Below are 17,105 nucleotides of genomic sequence, written 5' to 3'. Positions count from 1 at the left end.
GTGGCTGTAGTAGGTGTCTGACTAGAGAAGAGGGCTCTGGTGCTGGGTGGCTGTAGTAGGTGTCTGACTAGAGAAGAGGGCTCTGGTGCTGGGTGGCTGTAGTAGGTGTCTGACTAGAGAAGAGGGCTCTGGTGCTGGGTGGCTGTAGTAGGTGTCTGACTAGAGAAGAGGGCTCTGGTGTTGCCTTTTCCAGTACTGATGATGTAAGAATAGTAGGAAGAGTTGACAGCAGAGAAGGTTTACTTGTACTGAAAGTTGTTATGACCTGTTAAGTATTTGTTACTAGTTGATAAGTCGTTTACTAATAACTTGTTCATGATCCATTAACTATTTATAAGGCATGGTAGTTTAAAATCAATTCACCAATTAGTAACAAACATTTAACGAGTCATTAATAGCTCATTAACTAACGGTTTGTGAATGATATTTGGGACTCCGTCGAAAACGAGATGGTACATCTCCAGGGGTTTATCCTAATGAATACACATTTCTAGGGCTGTCCCCGACTAAGGATTTGGATAGTCGACTATGATTGGCCGAAATGTGCCAATAGTCTACTATTAGTCGACTATATATATATATATAATAATAAAAAAACAAGTATAATATATATATTTTTTTATCATTCCATTTGGGCTGTGGGGGGTGCTTAATGTCTGAAGGAGTCGACTGAAGGCTTCTTGTCCTCTACAAAAGCATGCAATTGGTCCACTGATGGATACTTCTTGATATTTGTCTAGTCTAGTGTGTTCATTAGATGGGTGAAATCCTCTTTCAGTGCCTCTGTGCCTGTTTTCTTAGGCAGTTAGCCTCTGGTATGCGTGCCATTAGCGTTAGCCACGCTTCTAGGCCTCTTTTCTTTTGTAAAGAATGAAAAAAATATATAATAATTATAGATTTTTTTTTATTCGACTAAGAGGTTGGCAGTCGACTACGGCTCCTTTCGACCGATTATTCGACTAATAGGGGTCAGCCCTATACATTTCCATCAATCTATGAACTATGTTTATAGGGGCTAGTTATTCTAAAGTGTTAGGCCTGGGTATCATTTCATCATACTTTGCTTCCATTCTTTGCATAAAGTTAAGCCTTGGTCTGATTTAAACGACTGCATGTTTCTAAATATTGTGTATTGTAGCGGTTACCATTTCAAGGCAGTTTTATTTTTTGGTTTGGTGGGATTGTTAGCACTTGGGGAAGGTGAGATAGGTGAGATACATAATACTATAGGCTAGGTTTGATTTAGGTGAAATACATAACGCACCTCTTCAAACAAAATCAGAAATATCTGAAGGGGAAAAAAGATACTAACCCTCTAATCCTTTTACTATTATGTACCCTAATCCTACACTACTATATATACTACTACCTATCTTGCTAATATGTCTATACTACTATACACTCAGACACACACTTACACACACATCACTATAGGCTAGGTTTGATTTCGGTGAGATATATAATACTATTGGCAGGTTCTCCACGGACATGAAACCTTTTTATATTTATTGTCTTTCTGTCAACTGTTGTTTTGGATTCCTGGTTGTTGCCATTTTATTGTGCATGAAGCTCTAAATTCTGCTGTGTTTTATGACACACATTGACTTCCACTAGCAGCTTAGCCTAATGCTAACACCCACATTGACTTCCACTAGCAGCTTAGCCTAATGCTAACACCCACATTGACTTCCACTAGCAGCTTAGCCTAATGCTAACACCCACATTGACTTCCACTAGCAGCTTAGCCTAATGCTAACACCCACATTGATTTACACTAGCAGCTTAGCACGATACTAACACCCACATTGACTTCCACTAGCAGCTTAGCACGATACTAACACCCACATTGACTTAGCAGCTTAGCATGGTGTTAACACCCACATTGACTTCCACTAAAGGTCTGTTAGATGGAGGGACGCCCTAAAACATGGTATCTCATGCATAAACCCACCACTACCAGGAGACGGTAGGTGCAGCTCTGTGCCGAATCACCCGGAAGTAGAGCAGGCTGGAATTAGCCTGACTGCTTACAGACGATTCATATCCGTGCAACTTGCCTGTTACACCAGCTCTGTGTAGGGCCACACATGGATGGATGTCAGTAGGTTGCATAGCCTCTCAAAAGTGACGAACAAAAGTCAACAAGCCACAGTCTGTACAAGCCCTGGAATAAAGGCTGAAACCTCCACAGTGCAGCCAATGGAAAGATGTTGGGTTTTATTTTAGTGGCTAACTAAGGAGGAACTCTGTATCCAGAAACGCAGCATGGATTGTGCTGAGAAAGGACTCCATACTTCTGACAGTATCGACGAGGAGGAAGTAAGGCTAGGGACATTCTTAAAGGGGCTCTTCACCAAAAAGCAACGTTGATTTATTTTGCACATAATCTCACGCACGTCCAACAACTCTAAACCGTTTTGCACACATTTGATTTAGTTTGACAGTTATTGAGAGTACGTGAGTTTGAATATGGCCACCGTTGATGTCATCGGGGATATTGAATCCTTGTGTTGTGTTAATTACAGCATCATGAAATGATGTAGAGAAAATAGCAATACTTATAATAATCTTATAGGGACTGCTACCTTATCATGTCACTGAGCTGTAATTAACACAACAAGGATTCAATGTCCCAGATAAAATCACTGGTGGCCATATTCAAACTCCTTTACTCTGAATAACTGTCAGACTAAATGAATGTGTGCAAAACTTTTATGCAAAATAAATCGGCGTTGCCTTTTTGGTGAAGAGCCCCTTCAACGTACCCCTACATTATACCTCTACTTACCTGTATCCATGTCTCTATCTGAGGTGCAGTCCAGTGTGGGTGCCAGCCTGCCAGACAGCAGCACGGGGGCGCAAGCCAAGTCGCTGCAGCAGAGGGAATCCCCCGCGGAGCCAGCCCCGGGGTCAGAGGTCAACCACCCCGTTATAGACCAGCAGCAGCAGATCCAGGACCAGCTTCAACTCCAGCTCCAGATCCAGATCCAGGAGCAGGCCCAGCTGCAGATGCAGATGCAGGAGCAGATGATCCAAGAGCAGGCGCAGGCCCAGGTGCAGGCGCAGGCCCAGGTCCAACCCCAGCCAGAATCTGAGCCACAGGCGCCGCCAGAGAAGAGCACGGCACCCGTGGAAGACCCCAACGAGGACTGGTGCGCCGTGTGCCAGAACGGAGGCGAGCTACTGTGCTGTGACAAGTGTCCCAAAGTCTTCCACCTGGCCTGTCACATCCCCTCGCTGATCGAGTCCCCGAGGTAGGAAAAACAACCCCTCAAGGTGGTAGTAAGTGCTGAAGCGATAGTTGTGACGTTTGGACCCCTGGCCCTATTTTTTTTTTACCAATGATGATGTTGATCGTTAAAGTCCTTTCTCAGCACAAGCCATGCTGGTCCTCATACTAGCTCTGGATAGTTTAGCGACAAACCAATGGGAAGTCAGTGGGGTCGAGCTCCCGTCTGTACAAGCTGACCGAGGCTCACTGGGTTTTACTCCACAGTGAAACGTAAAGTAGATTTCGGCGAGCCTCAGTCAGCTTGTACAGAAGCATTGGTTTGTGGCTAACTATCCAGAGCTAGTATGAGGCACAGCATGGATTGTGCTGAGAAAGGACTCTACCAATCACCATCATCATTGGTTTACCATCAATCAACACTCTTGACATTAGTAAGTGAATTGCACCATTCAGCATAATTGCAATTTCGGAAACCTGGATCAACATGGAGAAAGGGGTAGATTTTGAGTTGGAGGGATATCATTTTAACTACATGAATAGAGTTACTAAAAAGGGAGGGGGAGTAGGAATATATGTAGACGGAAGGTTAAAGTTCAAGATAGTTGAAAATATGACGATGGTAATTGATGATTTATGTGAATGTATTGCTATTGAAATGGACATGGGAAAAAGGAAGAACATCATTGTCAGTTGCATTTACAGAGCTCCCAGCTCTAGCATAGAAGGATTCAGAGAAACAATGGAAGGTATGATTACAAACACTGACCAGAAGGTTACTTTTATTTGTGGTGATTATAATATAGATTTTTTAAATCCTAACAAACTATCATTGATAGAAGAATTTAAGGAAGCAATGTATAGTAGGAGTCTATTTCCTATTATTACACAACCGAGTAGAATCACATGTCACTCGGCAACATTAATAGATAATATACTTACTAATAATTTAATAGATAATATAGAGAGTGGACTATTAATAAACGACATTAGTGACCATTTACCGGTGTTTGTAATATATCATTGTGATGCTAAAGTGGTTGATAGTAAAGTAAGCATGCAAAGGAGATTAAGAACGGAGGACACTTTAAATAGGTTCAGACAAGAACTATTATCACAGGATTGGAGAAATGTATATGAATCAATAGATGTGGATTCTGCTTATGATTCTTTTCTGAATATGTTCCTGCTGTTATATGACAGAAGTTGTCCAATGCAGCAAAGTAGAATAAATGCACAAAAACCTGACAAACCCTGGATTACGGGAGTTCTGTTGAATGCTTGCAAAAAAAGAACACCTTATATAGAGAATTTATAAAGCACAGAAATAAAGCGAAAGAAATTAAGTATAAACTATATAAAAATAAACTAACTGATATTGTTAGAAAATGTAAGAGTACTACAATAATGTATTAGAAAAAAATTAAAATAACATAAAGGGAACATGGAATATATTAAACTCAATTATAAGAAATAAAGCAACTAGTTCTGGCTTTCCAGATGAATTTATAGATGAGGGAAAGTCAGTAAGTAATAAAAAAGAGGTGGCAGAAGGTTTCAACAGTTTCTTTGTTAATGTGGGGCCTAAATTGGCAGAGGAGATAACCCCGCCACAAGGGGGAGGTGTTTCTAATTATCTTGAAGAACGAAACCCAAGTTCTATCTTCTTTATAAATACGGATAAAAATGAAATTATGGATACTGTGAACAATTTTAAGAATAAAACATCAACAGATTGGAACGGCATTGACATGACCTTAATTAAGCAAGTAATAATAGCCATAGCAGACCCTTTAGTGCATATTTGTAACCTCTCATTCAAACTGGGTGCCTTCCCAACCAAAATGAAAACTGCAAAAGTGATACCGATCTTCAAAGCCAGTGAGATAAATCTATTGACCAACTACAGGCCGGTTTCTCTCTTTTCCCAGTTCTCAAAGATAATGGAAAAGGTATTTGCTGCACGATTGGACAGTTTCGTTGATAAACACGCATTACTTATAGACAGTCAATATGGATTTAGATCGAATCATTCAACGTCATTGGCACTAATGGACCTAGTAGAAGAACTGACGAGCATAATTGATAATAAGAAGTTTGCAATAGGGGTCTTCATAGATCTGAAGAAGGCGTTTGACACTAAATCATGATATTCTGCTACTAAAATTGGAAAGGTATGGGATCACAGGAGTAGGGCTCAAATGGTTAAAGAGTTACTTAGAACAAAGACAACAGTTTGTGCAGTTGGGGGAGTACAGGTCCACTCAGTCAAACATAATCTGTGGTGTGCCGCAAGGGTCAATTCTGGGCCCGAAACTATTCATACTGTATATAAATGATATAGGTAATACGTCTAAAATATTGAAAACTGTAATTTTTGCTGACGATACAAATGTCTTCTGTGAGGGAGAGAACCTCCAAATGCTTTTAAAGGATGTCGCAGCTGAGCTAACAAAGCTGAAAGTGTGGTTTGATGTAAATAAATTATCATTAAATATAAAAAAAAAAAAAAATTCATGATATTTGGTAAACGTGATATACAAGTAAATACACCGGTTGAACTAAGGATTGATAGTATTAAACTGGAGAGGGTATTTGAGAATACATTTCTGGGTGTGATAATAGACCACAAACTCAACTGGAAACCTCATATCAAATATGTCAGGACTAAATTGGCACGGAGTGTTGGTGTTTTATGCAAGATAAGACACATTCTAAACCAAAAAACACTGTATACACTGTACTGTACACTCTTCATACCATATGAGCTACTGTGCGGAGGTGTGGGGTAATACCTACAAAAGCACTCTACAGCCAATATGCAGTTGCTGCACCATGCAAAAAAAAGCAATAAGAATAATCAACAATGTAGGATATTATGAACACACCAATAACTTATTTATAAAGCTACAAGCATTGAAATGTATGGACCTAGTGGATTACAAAACTGCCCTCATTGTTTTTATTTTTTTATTGATCTTTTTCCCCCTCCATTTTCCTCCGATTTTCTCCCATCCCAATGTTAGTCGTATGCCAATTCCCAGTCCCTTCCTGGTCGCTGCGCACTTACCCCCCACAGTCAGATCATCTGGGAGAGTGGAGGCTACCACGTGCTTCCTCCGACACACGTCCAGCCAATCACCGCTTCTTTTCACCTGGCAGCGCGGATTCTCATTGAGAGGGCGTAGCGTGTGGGAGGATCACACTATCCCCCTCAAGTCCTATCCGCGCTTAGCAGGCGCCCCGACCGAACTGTAGGAGTCGCTGTTTACAACGACCCGGACCCACCCCGCCAGCTTCTCCCACCCTCTAATACAGCCAATTGTATTAGTGTGGACGGCCAGCCAAGCTGGTGACAACCCCGGAGCTGTGAGCTGGATTCGAACAGGCGAATCCAGCTCACAGCTCCGGGGTTGGTGACGAATGCAATCTCCGCTCGGCCACCTAACCGCCCCTAAAAAACTGCCCTCATTGTATACAAAGCCAGATACAAGCTAATCCCAGGCAACATTCAAAAATGGTTCAGAGACAGGGAAGGTGAATATAATTTAAGAGCGAGAGGGAATCTCAAACAACCAATGGTACACACCACGCTGAAAAGCATGTGCATATCGGTGTGTGGAGTTAAGTTGTGGAATAATTTACCCGAATACATCAAACTGAGTAAACATGTGGCACAATTTAAAAAGCAGCTAAAAAAATACACATTAGAAAAATACAGAAATGAGTAGTGAGGATAAACAAAATTATGTTATATTGTGTATGTAGTGATGTACTATATTCACTGCAGTCAAGTGAATCATGTTTTTTATTGTAAACTTTTAATATAAGTAAAAATAGTATACTATATTGTAATATACTAAATTATGTAAATTCTAGTAATATTAATGGAAGAACAAATACAAATGTAAGGGGGTAGGGATCAATAAGCTAAGCTTCCCTCTACTCCTTTTTTTGGTCATGTGATGTCTGCTAACCAAACACAATGCTCTTTTGTTTATAATTCCTGTTTTTTCTTTGTTCTTTTTTTAAATGTTTTTTTTCCTTTAACACTTTGACTGCCGGGACACGTCTTTAGACGTCTTTGCTGGCCATGCTAAAGTTGCCGGGGGACGCTGTACAGCGTCCTTATATCAATATTTCAAAAATCTGCGATCGGATTCATATTCCCCCTCCGCTGGCCTGAGATCCACCAGCAGGACCCACTGAGCTCTCTGGCGGTTCAGGAGCGCCATCAGGTGGCCGATCGGCGCAATCGCCACACAGGATCTTGAATAGAGGTTGTCATGACGACCGTAGTACTTCCGGGCGCTCGCTATGGTTCATGGGACTCTGGCTCGTCACGCTACACGGTGATCGATTGGCAATAACTCGATAAACAACATGATTTGGACGTATATACCATTATACAAGCTGGAGATGGACCGGGTAAAAATATATCCCATAATGCTAAAATTTCGACTCGACGATGATCGCCCAACGGCGCGCGGAGACTGGGGTGAGTTTTAGCGTGTAACGTTACCGTCTTAGATACTAACTGCTATTATCAACATTTGACCCACATTAGATGATTGGTATAACGCTGCCCACGGAATTATAAACGCCCCCTCGCCCATCCGGTCAACATCAGATGACGTGTAGTAACTTCTAGAAGTACGTCTAGTTGGAATCTTTTATATCGCGCTGATTGCCATCAAACTGTATTTCATCATCAATATAATGCATTTGGGGCTATATATCACGTTCTGGAGAAAGCTGCAGAAAGAGATGAAAACATACTTATACATTAGACCATACTTTACTATGAATATGTGAATGAAAAAGTTTAACGTTGCTACACAATGAACAATACATATAGGACTTTGAATGGGCCCTAATAATGGCAATGTAGCAATAGAATTTAAAAAGTTATAGCCCTGCAAAGAAGGGGACTTTCTCCATAGACAAATAGCGCTGGCAATCTATGGTATATCATTAATTTAACCCAAGGCAACCAAAGTGTTAAGGATTTTTAAAATTTGTTGTTATGATTGTTTGGTCTGACGGATCAAGACACTGTGAGTTGTTTGAAGAAATAAGAAGAATAACATGTCCAAGAATGGACATGTATTCTGTACTTCTGTATGACAACTAGTAAAGAACTTGAACTTGAACTTGAAGAAATAAACTTTTCATTCATTCATTCATTCACCTTTGCATTGAAGAACCACGTAACTTTGACGATCCAATCCAAATCACTTGGGAGTGTGAATGTGATGTATCACAATAAAGTACTCAACCTCTAATGTGTTTAACTATGAACTCTTCAGATCTTAAAGTTGTTCCTCTGAAAACGTATATAAGTTTTTTGGTCTGAGGTACTCAATTGTAAATTCAATGTATTTGAAATCAAAGTGACTTAACCCTATCCTCTCTCCTTCCCTCTCTCCTTCCCTCTCCCTCTCTCTCCTTCTCTCTCTCTCCCTCCCTCCCTCTCCCCCCTCTCCTTCCTCTCTCTCCTTCCCTCCCTCCCTCTCTCCTCCCCCCCCTCTCTCTCCTTCCCTCTCTCCTTCCCTCTCTCTCCCTCCCTCCCTCTCTCCTTCCCTCCCTCCCTCTCTCCCCCCCCCCTCTCTCCTTCCCTCCCTCCCTCTCTCCTCCCCCCCCTCTCTCTCCTTCCCTCCCTCCCCCCTTCTCTTCTCAGTGGCGAGTGGTTCTGTTCGTTCTGTCGTGATGCGGCCTCTCCAGAGATGCAGTATGACTGTGATGATAAAGAAGCCGTGAAGGGGGAGCCGGGCTCTGAGGGATTCCCACCTATTGATAGAAGGGTACAGCCATTAGTTGTTGATTGACACAGTGATCCTCCAATCCGGGTTGTCTTTAGTTACTTCAAGTGCAGACATGGGCGCCGCCTGAAATCCAGTCCCAAACAGCAACAATTAATAGACTACATTATACATGAATTAAACCCTAATTTAAATTATTTGGCTTCCAGCATTAGCGCAAAAGAGATTGCAAGTTAATTGTGTACATTTAGCAATCTCCCATCGGCTATCTTTTATTTAATAAAAAAAAATTTAGTGACTGATTTAGCCTCTGGGGGCAACGTCCAATATTTCTGCACTTCTGGCTTCTGCTGGCTTCTGATTCCCAATATCCGAGCTGAGACTGTGCGGTGTGCGCCAGTAATTGTCTACAGTCCGATTAGCAACCAACTCCTGTAATCCTTTTCAAAGGCAATTGTGTCATCCAGCTCTGAGAGCAGTTTGTGTCTTTTGTTACACGAGTCAAGCCTTCCACACAAACATCCATAATTTTTCTAGGCGTTTTAGAATCGGATGTCATTCCTCCTCCTCCCTCCCCACACGGACTGTTTACCTGCAGCAACCAAAGCAGAGACCAGAACGCTTCCCATATCACAATCTTGTCTCTTGCCTACACATTCTGCTTTCATGCGGATATCTGTTTATAGAGATTATGCATCTACCGTAGTAGTAACCTGGTCAGACGGGGAATAGTGCAGCTTCTTGCCCCCATTGGGTGCAGCTTTCTAGCCGTCTTCTTCCTCTGACACAACAAGACAATCTGCCCAACATTCACAAGGACAGCAGTTATTAAAGGAGCATTTTGATCCCGTAGATGGACTTGGCTGACGCGCCTTTTTAAATGTCTGATCTGATACCAAACAGTCCTTGTCCCAATGATACAATGCAGGCAGCTTTACTTGGAAAATGATATTTATTTGCTTCACCGTGCAAACAGAATATCCTTGCTTTTGTTCCTTAAACTGATTAAATAATAATGAATACAATACCTAATTGCCTACAAACATTTCACCCTGTGGCGTGTTCGTGCGTGCGGTCAAAAACCATTGCCCTTTCCGGGTCAAAACTCCTCATACAGGTGTACCTGACGCTTAAATAAAAGAAGCGCCACCCCCTGGTCACATAAATCCACTGCACATTAAATCCATTTTGGCTGTTACAGCGGTGTTGGAACGTTACAGTACTTACAAGATACAATCCAACCTTTGTGTCGACATACATTCCAATATTTCCTTTTGTTGTCTTTATCTGCAGAAGTGTGAGAGGCTGCTGCTGCGCCTGTACTGCAACGACTTCAGCGCAGACTTCCAGCACCGCCCGTCTTCATCAGTAAGGAAATGACAACTGTCCCAGAAACGTCTTCTTCACTGCCAATACAGATTCTGTGTGATGAACTTTAAAGGAACACGCCAACATTATGGGAAATGCACTCACCGTCTTCTCCAGAGTCAGACGAGAAGATCTATACCAATTTCCTCTCGTTCAGTAGTTCAATAGAAAGCTATCCGGCTGCAAGCTAATCCTAGCTTAGCACAAATGAATGGAAGCGAATATGTACAACTAGCCTAGCTTAAAACTCTGGGAGAGGTGTTTTTGGCCAACAGCTAGGTCAGCTAGCCGCTTCCATTCATTTTTGCTAAGCTAGACTAGCTTGCAGGCGATAGCTTTCCTCTATTTGTGGGGGACAAAGGCAGAAAATCAAGTTTCTTTAATTTGTCATAGGATTAATATCAAGAGTTTAGCACTATGGAAGTTATCTCATACCAATACCCTAGTCTGCCATCAGCCCAATATCCCATACAGCATCGATATCAGTACTTCCCTAGCCTAGCATCAGCCCAATATCCCATACCAGCATCGATATCAGTACTTCCCTAGCCTAGCATCAGCCCAATATCCCATACCAGCATTGATATCCGTACTTCCCTAGCCTAGCATCAGCCCAATATCCCATACCAGCATTGATATCCGTACTTCCCTAGCCTAGCATCAGCCCAATATCCCATACCAGCATTGATATCCGTACTTCCCTAGCCTAGCATCAGCCCAATATCCCATACCAGCATCGATATCCGTATTTCCATAGCCTATTATCAGCCCAATATCCCATACCAGCATCGATATCCGTATTTCCATAGCCTATTATCAGCCCAATATCCCATACCAGCATCGATATCCGTACTTCCCTAGCATCAGCCCAATATCCCATACCAGCATCGATATCCGTACTTCCCTAGCATCAGCCCAATATCCCATACCAGCATCGATATCCGTACTTCCCTAGCATCAGCCCAATATCCCATACCAGCATCGATATCAGTACCTCCCCATTACTCACAACACAATCTGTACTTCCCTTATCTGTTTCTCCTCCAGGAGACGCGGCGGTACAAGGAGCTTATCAAGATTCCAATGGACATGTCCGTAGTGAAGGCCAAGCTGGCGTGCAAGACGAAGGAGGATGTACGCTATGGGAGCCCCGAAGAGTATGTGGCAGACATCAGGCTCATATTCATTAACTGTTTAAAGTACTATAAGGTAAGGATAGCAATAACAATTAGATATAGATGGGGGGGAAATCCATAATCGACTCCATAATGTTGTTATTTATAGCTAAATATATGCAGCCCAATGCAGTCGTGGGTAGTTTGTTATTCTAGTGCATAACGTCGAGCCACGACATTAATATTTCGTCTCATAGTCACTTCAGTAATAGGTAATTTCCAAACTTGTAACAGACACACAAGGCAGAATTGTCAAGATACTTATCATTAAATGTCCAGAGCAAAGGACTAGACTGCACACAACTCTTTGATTACACCGGAGTGAGAGACACACCCCCTTATAAATTATAATTGATAATAGACAAATGTGTTCCTTGTGCTTTCGGCTAATGCATTGCAAGCGAAACAGTATAATTTTTATTTTTATATAGCAATGGAATTTTTCTCCCCACTGAACTAAACAAAAAACCGAGATGTTAACCAAACCGAGTTTTCTGTGAATCGTTCCACCCCTAATTCTTATATAATGTTACATGTTTTGTGACAACCTGCTCATCGAGAGCAATTAGGGGTTAAGTGTCTTGCTTCGACACTTCGACACGCTGTCCGGGAGGAGCGGGAATCGAACCGGGAACCTCCGGATTACCAGACGACTGCGCTACCTTCTGAGCCACTGTCGCCCGGTCATTTTAACAACTTCGGAAAAAGAGCCTGACCGATTTATCTATCACCAGACTGATATTATCTGCCAATATAATCACCAATATATATGTTACCAATATTTACTGATATTGTTACTGGTTGATTAGCCATCTTTTATCGGCTCTTGGGCTCATTATTTCAGCTAACAGCAAGATATACCGATGGTGTTTTTCCTCCATAGACTCGGAGTAGCCTTGGTTAAAAAAGGCTAACGTCAGCGAAAACGACATAACACTATAATCAATACACACCTCCAACACTGTTGCTTCTATTTTAATAACATGCAGTGGCTGTAGTTGTACAGCGCAAGTAGCACAATTAAAGGTCCATACCAGTGTTACTACATGTCACTGTCCATTTTCAAAAAGAAAAACCATAAACCATAAAGACATGCATGTGAGGCAGGGACTACAGAGGAAAACTAGCTCATTAGCTAATTCTGGCACATTTACATTGATGTGGAAACTGAAGATGTTGATTAATGTGCACTGTCCCTGGGTAAATAAATAAATAACTTAACTTAACATCGGCCACATAGTTTACATAAATCTCCATAATTTCTCTCAAAATTGCTTTATTCTTTAGATATCGTGTTTGTTTACATTTTGTCCATAATGTTACAGAATGTACCTGAAAATGTGTGTCAATGTTAGCAAAAACTCACTATCATTAAAAGCCCTCTTCAAGCATTTTAACATGAATGGCAGTGAATGACATTTACAAATGTAGGCTGAGATCTAACGTTACTAAAGTACACACTTTTGTACAAACATTTGTTGAAGATAGGGGCAATCTCTGCTAATGGAGAGAAGTCAAAATTGGTCATTTTAAATTGACCGTAAGCAGTCCATCAAATAAAGCAATTAATGGAGTTGCGTGTACCCTAGTTTAAGGTTGAAACTATGCTAAAGAAACGTCACTCACTATATCTATTTAAACGTTTAAAATTTTTGCTGCGACAAGCTAAATAATTGACTGATATCACACCTGGTCTCCTGAGCGTGTCAAGTCAGTTTGTAGTGTGCCTGGTGCCAGTGCATGGCAGCCATTGAGCCTGTGTACCCAAGGTGGGGTGCTATACATTGGTGGTGGAAGAGGCTATTTAAGCTCCACATTGTAATGTGGGTTTGAGTGTCTATAAAAGTGCAAATGCAATCATTCATTAATTAATTCATTCATCTCCCCAGTCTACCTCGGAGGTGGGGAGCGCTGGCTTGTACCTGGAGGACTACTTTGAGGAGCAGCTGAGGATTGTCTACCCGGAAAAGGTCTTCCCCGGCGGGAAGGAGGAACGCATGATCCCCCCTCTGGAGGATGAGATCGATGATGAGGAGGATGAGGAGGGGGAGGACAAGATGGCAGAGGGACGAGGGGGAGACATGGCTCCTGTCGAAGACGACACGCCGGCTATTCCCATGGAGGAAGGAGGAATACCACCCATGGAAGAGGACCTGGCACCTCCGGAGGAAGGCTTAGCCCCTGTGGAGGAGGACGACGACGACGAGACGGAGAAGGAGAGGGAGGAGAAGGGCGAGGAGGGGGAGAAGGAGGAGGAGGGGGAGAAGGAGGAGGAGGAGAAGATGGAGGGGGAGGAGGAGGAGGAGAAGGGGGACACGGAGGAGAAGGAGGACACGGAGGAGAAGGAAGACACGGAGGAGAAGGAAGACACGGAGGAGAAGGTGACTTACACCGGGGAAGAGGAGAAGAAAGAAGGTGTAGTGGCTGAAGAAGGGACACCCAATGTGGAAGAGGAGAAAGATGAGGAGGAGGAGGGGGAGCAGGAGAAAGAAGAAGAGGAGGAGGAGAAAGAAGAGGAGGAGGAGAAGGAAGAAATGGAAGAAATGGAGGAGGAGGAGGAGAAAGAAGAAATGGAGGAGGAGAAGGAAGAAATGGAGGAGGAGAAAGAAGAAAGGGAGGAGGAGGAGGAGAAAGAAGAAATGGAGGAGGGGGAGAAAGAGGAGGAGAAAGAGAAGGAGGAGGAGGAGAATCCTCCTGTGAACAACGACACGGCTGCCGGTGAGGAAGGAGCCGTAGACCCGCTGGACCCTGACGATTCCCCCGAAGAAGAGCCCCCTCAGCCCCCCGAGGAGGGTTCAGAGGAGCCCCCCGAGCACCAGGAGACACGTCCCAACCCTACAGACACAGCCAAAGAAGAGGAGGGATAAACCCATGTGGAGAGGGGGAGAGAGAGAGACTGGAGAAGGGATGTGGGTGATGATGGATGATTTCAGTCTTCCACCGAATCGACCTCGAAAGAGAAACACAGGGGCTACATAATATTTGCTGCAATCAGACATTTTGATTGCATTTCTATAATTTGCAATAGGGAACGATACTGCAATACAAAACTTAAAAAGTAGTACTTAGCGGAAGTATGTACTGTGGACGCACATTGAATGCAGTATGGAACAGGTCGGTGGCGTTTTATTGGCCGGACAGGGCTCACACAAATTATACTGTACAATGGGAGATTATTTTCTGTGACAAACCCTGGAAAAGCACACAAACGATATCCATTGTGGATATATAAAAAAAGAAAAGGAAAAAAAAGTCTGTAAGCTATCACCGAGTCAATGTGTTAATCATGTTGACTATTCTGTATCACATTGCCATGTATATGTAAGTGCTGCGTTTTCTAACAGGACAATGACACCGGGAAGATTTCATTAATTACTGCATGAGAGCAAGAGAGAGAGAGAGAAAAAATCAAATGTAATTAACCATGTCTCCATTCTAATTATGTTTATAGAATTTAGCTCACTCGTATCATGATCTACTTGGGTTATAAGTATAGGATAGGCCTATTTATGTAATTTTTTTGCCCACCACGTGTTATTTTTGTTGAATGCTGTGTAAAATAAATAGGAACTCTGTACATTATGTAGTCTTATGTATAGAATAAATTGTCAAGACTTGGTTTCAAATAACCTCCCGACTGTTGATGAAATGGCATTTTTTTTTTCGGGTGAAATTGGCGCCGTTTGAATTTGTGAAAATACCAAGTTGTGTTGCCGCAAATCTCCTGCTTCTGTCCTCCTGTATGAACTTCGCTCAGTAGTAGGCTATTCTTTCAACTTCCAATCACTGTATTGTTCTGGCAGGCTTTTTGTTTTTAGAGCAAAGAGAGTGTCGGGAATCTCTCATCCTTTCAACAGAACGTCGATGTTGCTATCAGTGAAGAAGAGATAACAGACAGAGACGCACAGACTAATCCACTCGCACTGACTACGTTATGTCTGTGTGTGTGATACTCATACTGCTCATTGATCACACACGTTTCACAACTGCGACCACGTGCTGGTAAGATATAAAGCGGACCGCAAACATAGTATGCACAGTATCTAAGCGATTGGTGGTGTTTTTGTGTGGTGATCTCCCCCCCCCCCCTTCTCGTCTTCCAAAGACGTGACATCGTCTGTCCCATGTGGCCCCCGACCCAGCAGCACCCCCCCTCCCACCCAGCAGCACCCCTCCCCTCCCACCCAGCAGCACCCACCCACCTAGCAGCGCCCCTGAGCTTCAAGGCGAGATCAGTGTTGCTGTCCCTGAGTTCAGTCTGTCCGCCTCCGTCCCGATCCCGACTCTCACTCCCGACACTTTGCTTTGGACGTCCGCCGGAGCCAGTGGCCTCATCATTCCCCCCCCCCCATCCCTCCCTCATCATTATCTCAAATCTATCCAACCGGCGGTAAATATTTTGACCCGAGAAGGAACAACACCCTCCAAAGAGAATCCCATGGCACCGTGGTTCATAATTGTGTTTTCTTTATACGGACTTCTGGATGGACAAGGTACGCGCTGATCATCTGCACTGGTTGCAAATGTAGCTTTTTTGTTTCCAACGTTAAATACTTGCCATTTGGGAGTGCAGAACTTTTAGAACAACATGTTGGACCTGTCTGTGTTGTTAAGGCTTATTGTTTGAGCAGAATAATGATTAACTCCATTGAGCTACAATACAAAGCTCAATAGAGCTATAAATAATGATGTGTGATATGACATTTCCTTTTTTTGTTGTTGACTGAACTTATTATATATTTCCATTAATTCCTGCACATTTAATAAATGTAGACTATTTAACCAGGAGTATCGGTTGAAAGCAAGTCATTTATTAAAGAAATAATGTTAGGTACATTGATCATGTCAATCTGAACCCTTTCACTGCCACACTACAGAAGGTTAACCTGTAGCAGACGGTACTGTCTATCTGTATGTCGTGTCATGATGAATTGAAAATGGGGGACCCTGATGTAAACAAGACGAAAGTCTTTCTCTGGTCTGCATCCCCTTAACAATTGTGTGTATTGAGCCGTACTGTATTGTACCCATTCTGCAATCTGTTAATAACATTTTCAATCAATCAAAACCCTTTACTATCACTTACCGTTAGTGTGATAGTAGTAAAGGGTTAACCTGTGGTGTATCAGTGAAAGGGTTAACCTGCTGTCGTGCGGCAGTGAAAGGGTTAACATGTGTATTGTCGCAGTGAAAGGGTTAACCGTTTGGTAGTGCGGCGGTGAAAGAAAGGGTTATTAAGTGAACCGTTGGGACCATTGTCCGAATTGTAATGCTGTGTGTATATGTACAGTATATATATACAAATATACCACTTATTGAGCCCTGGCTGTGACTGAGTGTGCTGTTGAACTAAAAAGCTAAAGTCTCGCCACCTGGGCCACGCTGCTGCACGCAGAGCTCCAGTCGCCCAGTTTACAGGAGTGCTGCACGGATGGGAGGGACCGAGCTGTCCGGGGACAAGACTGTACAGTCCTCCCCCTCATCTCCTCCTCTCACATCTGCAGGTGAGTTCAACTCTTCAACACCTGGTCTCATCACAAGACGAAAGTCTTTCTCTGGTCTGCATCCCCT

General features: G+C 42.8%; 2 protein-coding genes across 2 annotated transcripts in view; both read left to right on the top strand.

The window, feature by feature from the left end:
- trim24 (tripartite motif containing 24) overlaps positions 1-14,401 on the top strand; it is a gene marked incomplete at its 3' end in the record, with an annotated part of 71,619 nt that extends 57,218 nt beyond the window's left edge. Inside the window, exons 16-21 of the mRNA XM_084331094.1 lie at positions 2,818-3,254; positions 8,910-9,033; positions 10,285-10,359; positions 11,407-11,568; positions 13,424-13,766; positions 14,262-14,401. Coding sequence (XP_084187220.1) covers positions 2,818-3,254; positions 8,910-9,033; positions 10,285-10,359; positions 11,407-11,568; positions 13,424-13,766; positions 14,262-14,401 — 1,281 coding nt within the window. The remainder of the gene's footprint in view (positions 1-2,817; positions 3,255-8,909; positions 9,034-10,284; positions 10,360-11,406; positions 11,569-13,423; positions 13,767-14,261) is intronic.
- A 446-nt stretch (positions 14,402-14,847) lies between these two features.
- Positions 14,848-17,105, top strand: part of LOC311242140 (fibulin-1-like) — a gene marked incomplete at both ends in the record, with an annotated part of 67,466 nt that continues 65,208 nt past the window's right edge. Inside the window, 2 exons of the mRNA XM_084331093.1 lie at positions 14,848-14,855; positions 16,898-17,038. Coding sequence (XP_084187219.1) covers positions 14,848-14,855; positions 16,898-17,038 — 149 coding nt within the window. The remainder of the gene's footprint in view (positions 14,856-16,897; positions 17,039-17,105) is intronic.

The sequence above is a fragment of the Notolepis coatsorum genome (genome assembly GCF_963971535.1).
Source record: "Notolepis coatsorum genome assembly, chromosome: 15".
NCBI classification, from domain to species: Eukaryota; Metazoa; Chordata; class Actinopteri; order Aulopiformes; family Paralepididae; genus Notolepis; species Notolepis coatsorum.
Note: the sequence above shows the minus strand (reverse complement) of the source record. Positions and strands in the feature narration are given on the sequence as shown.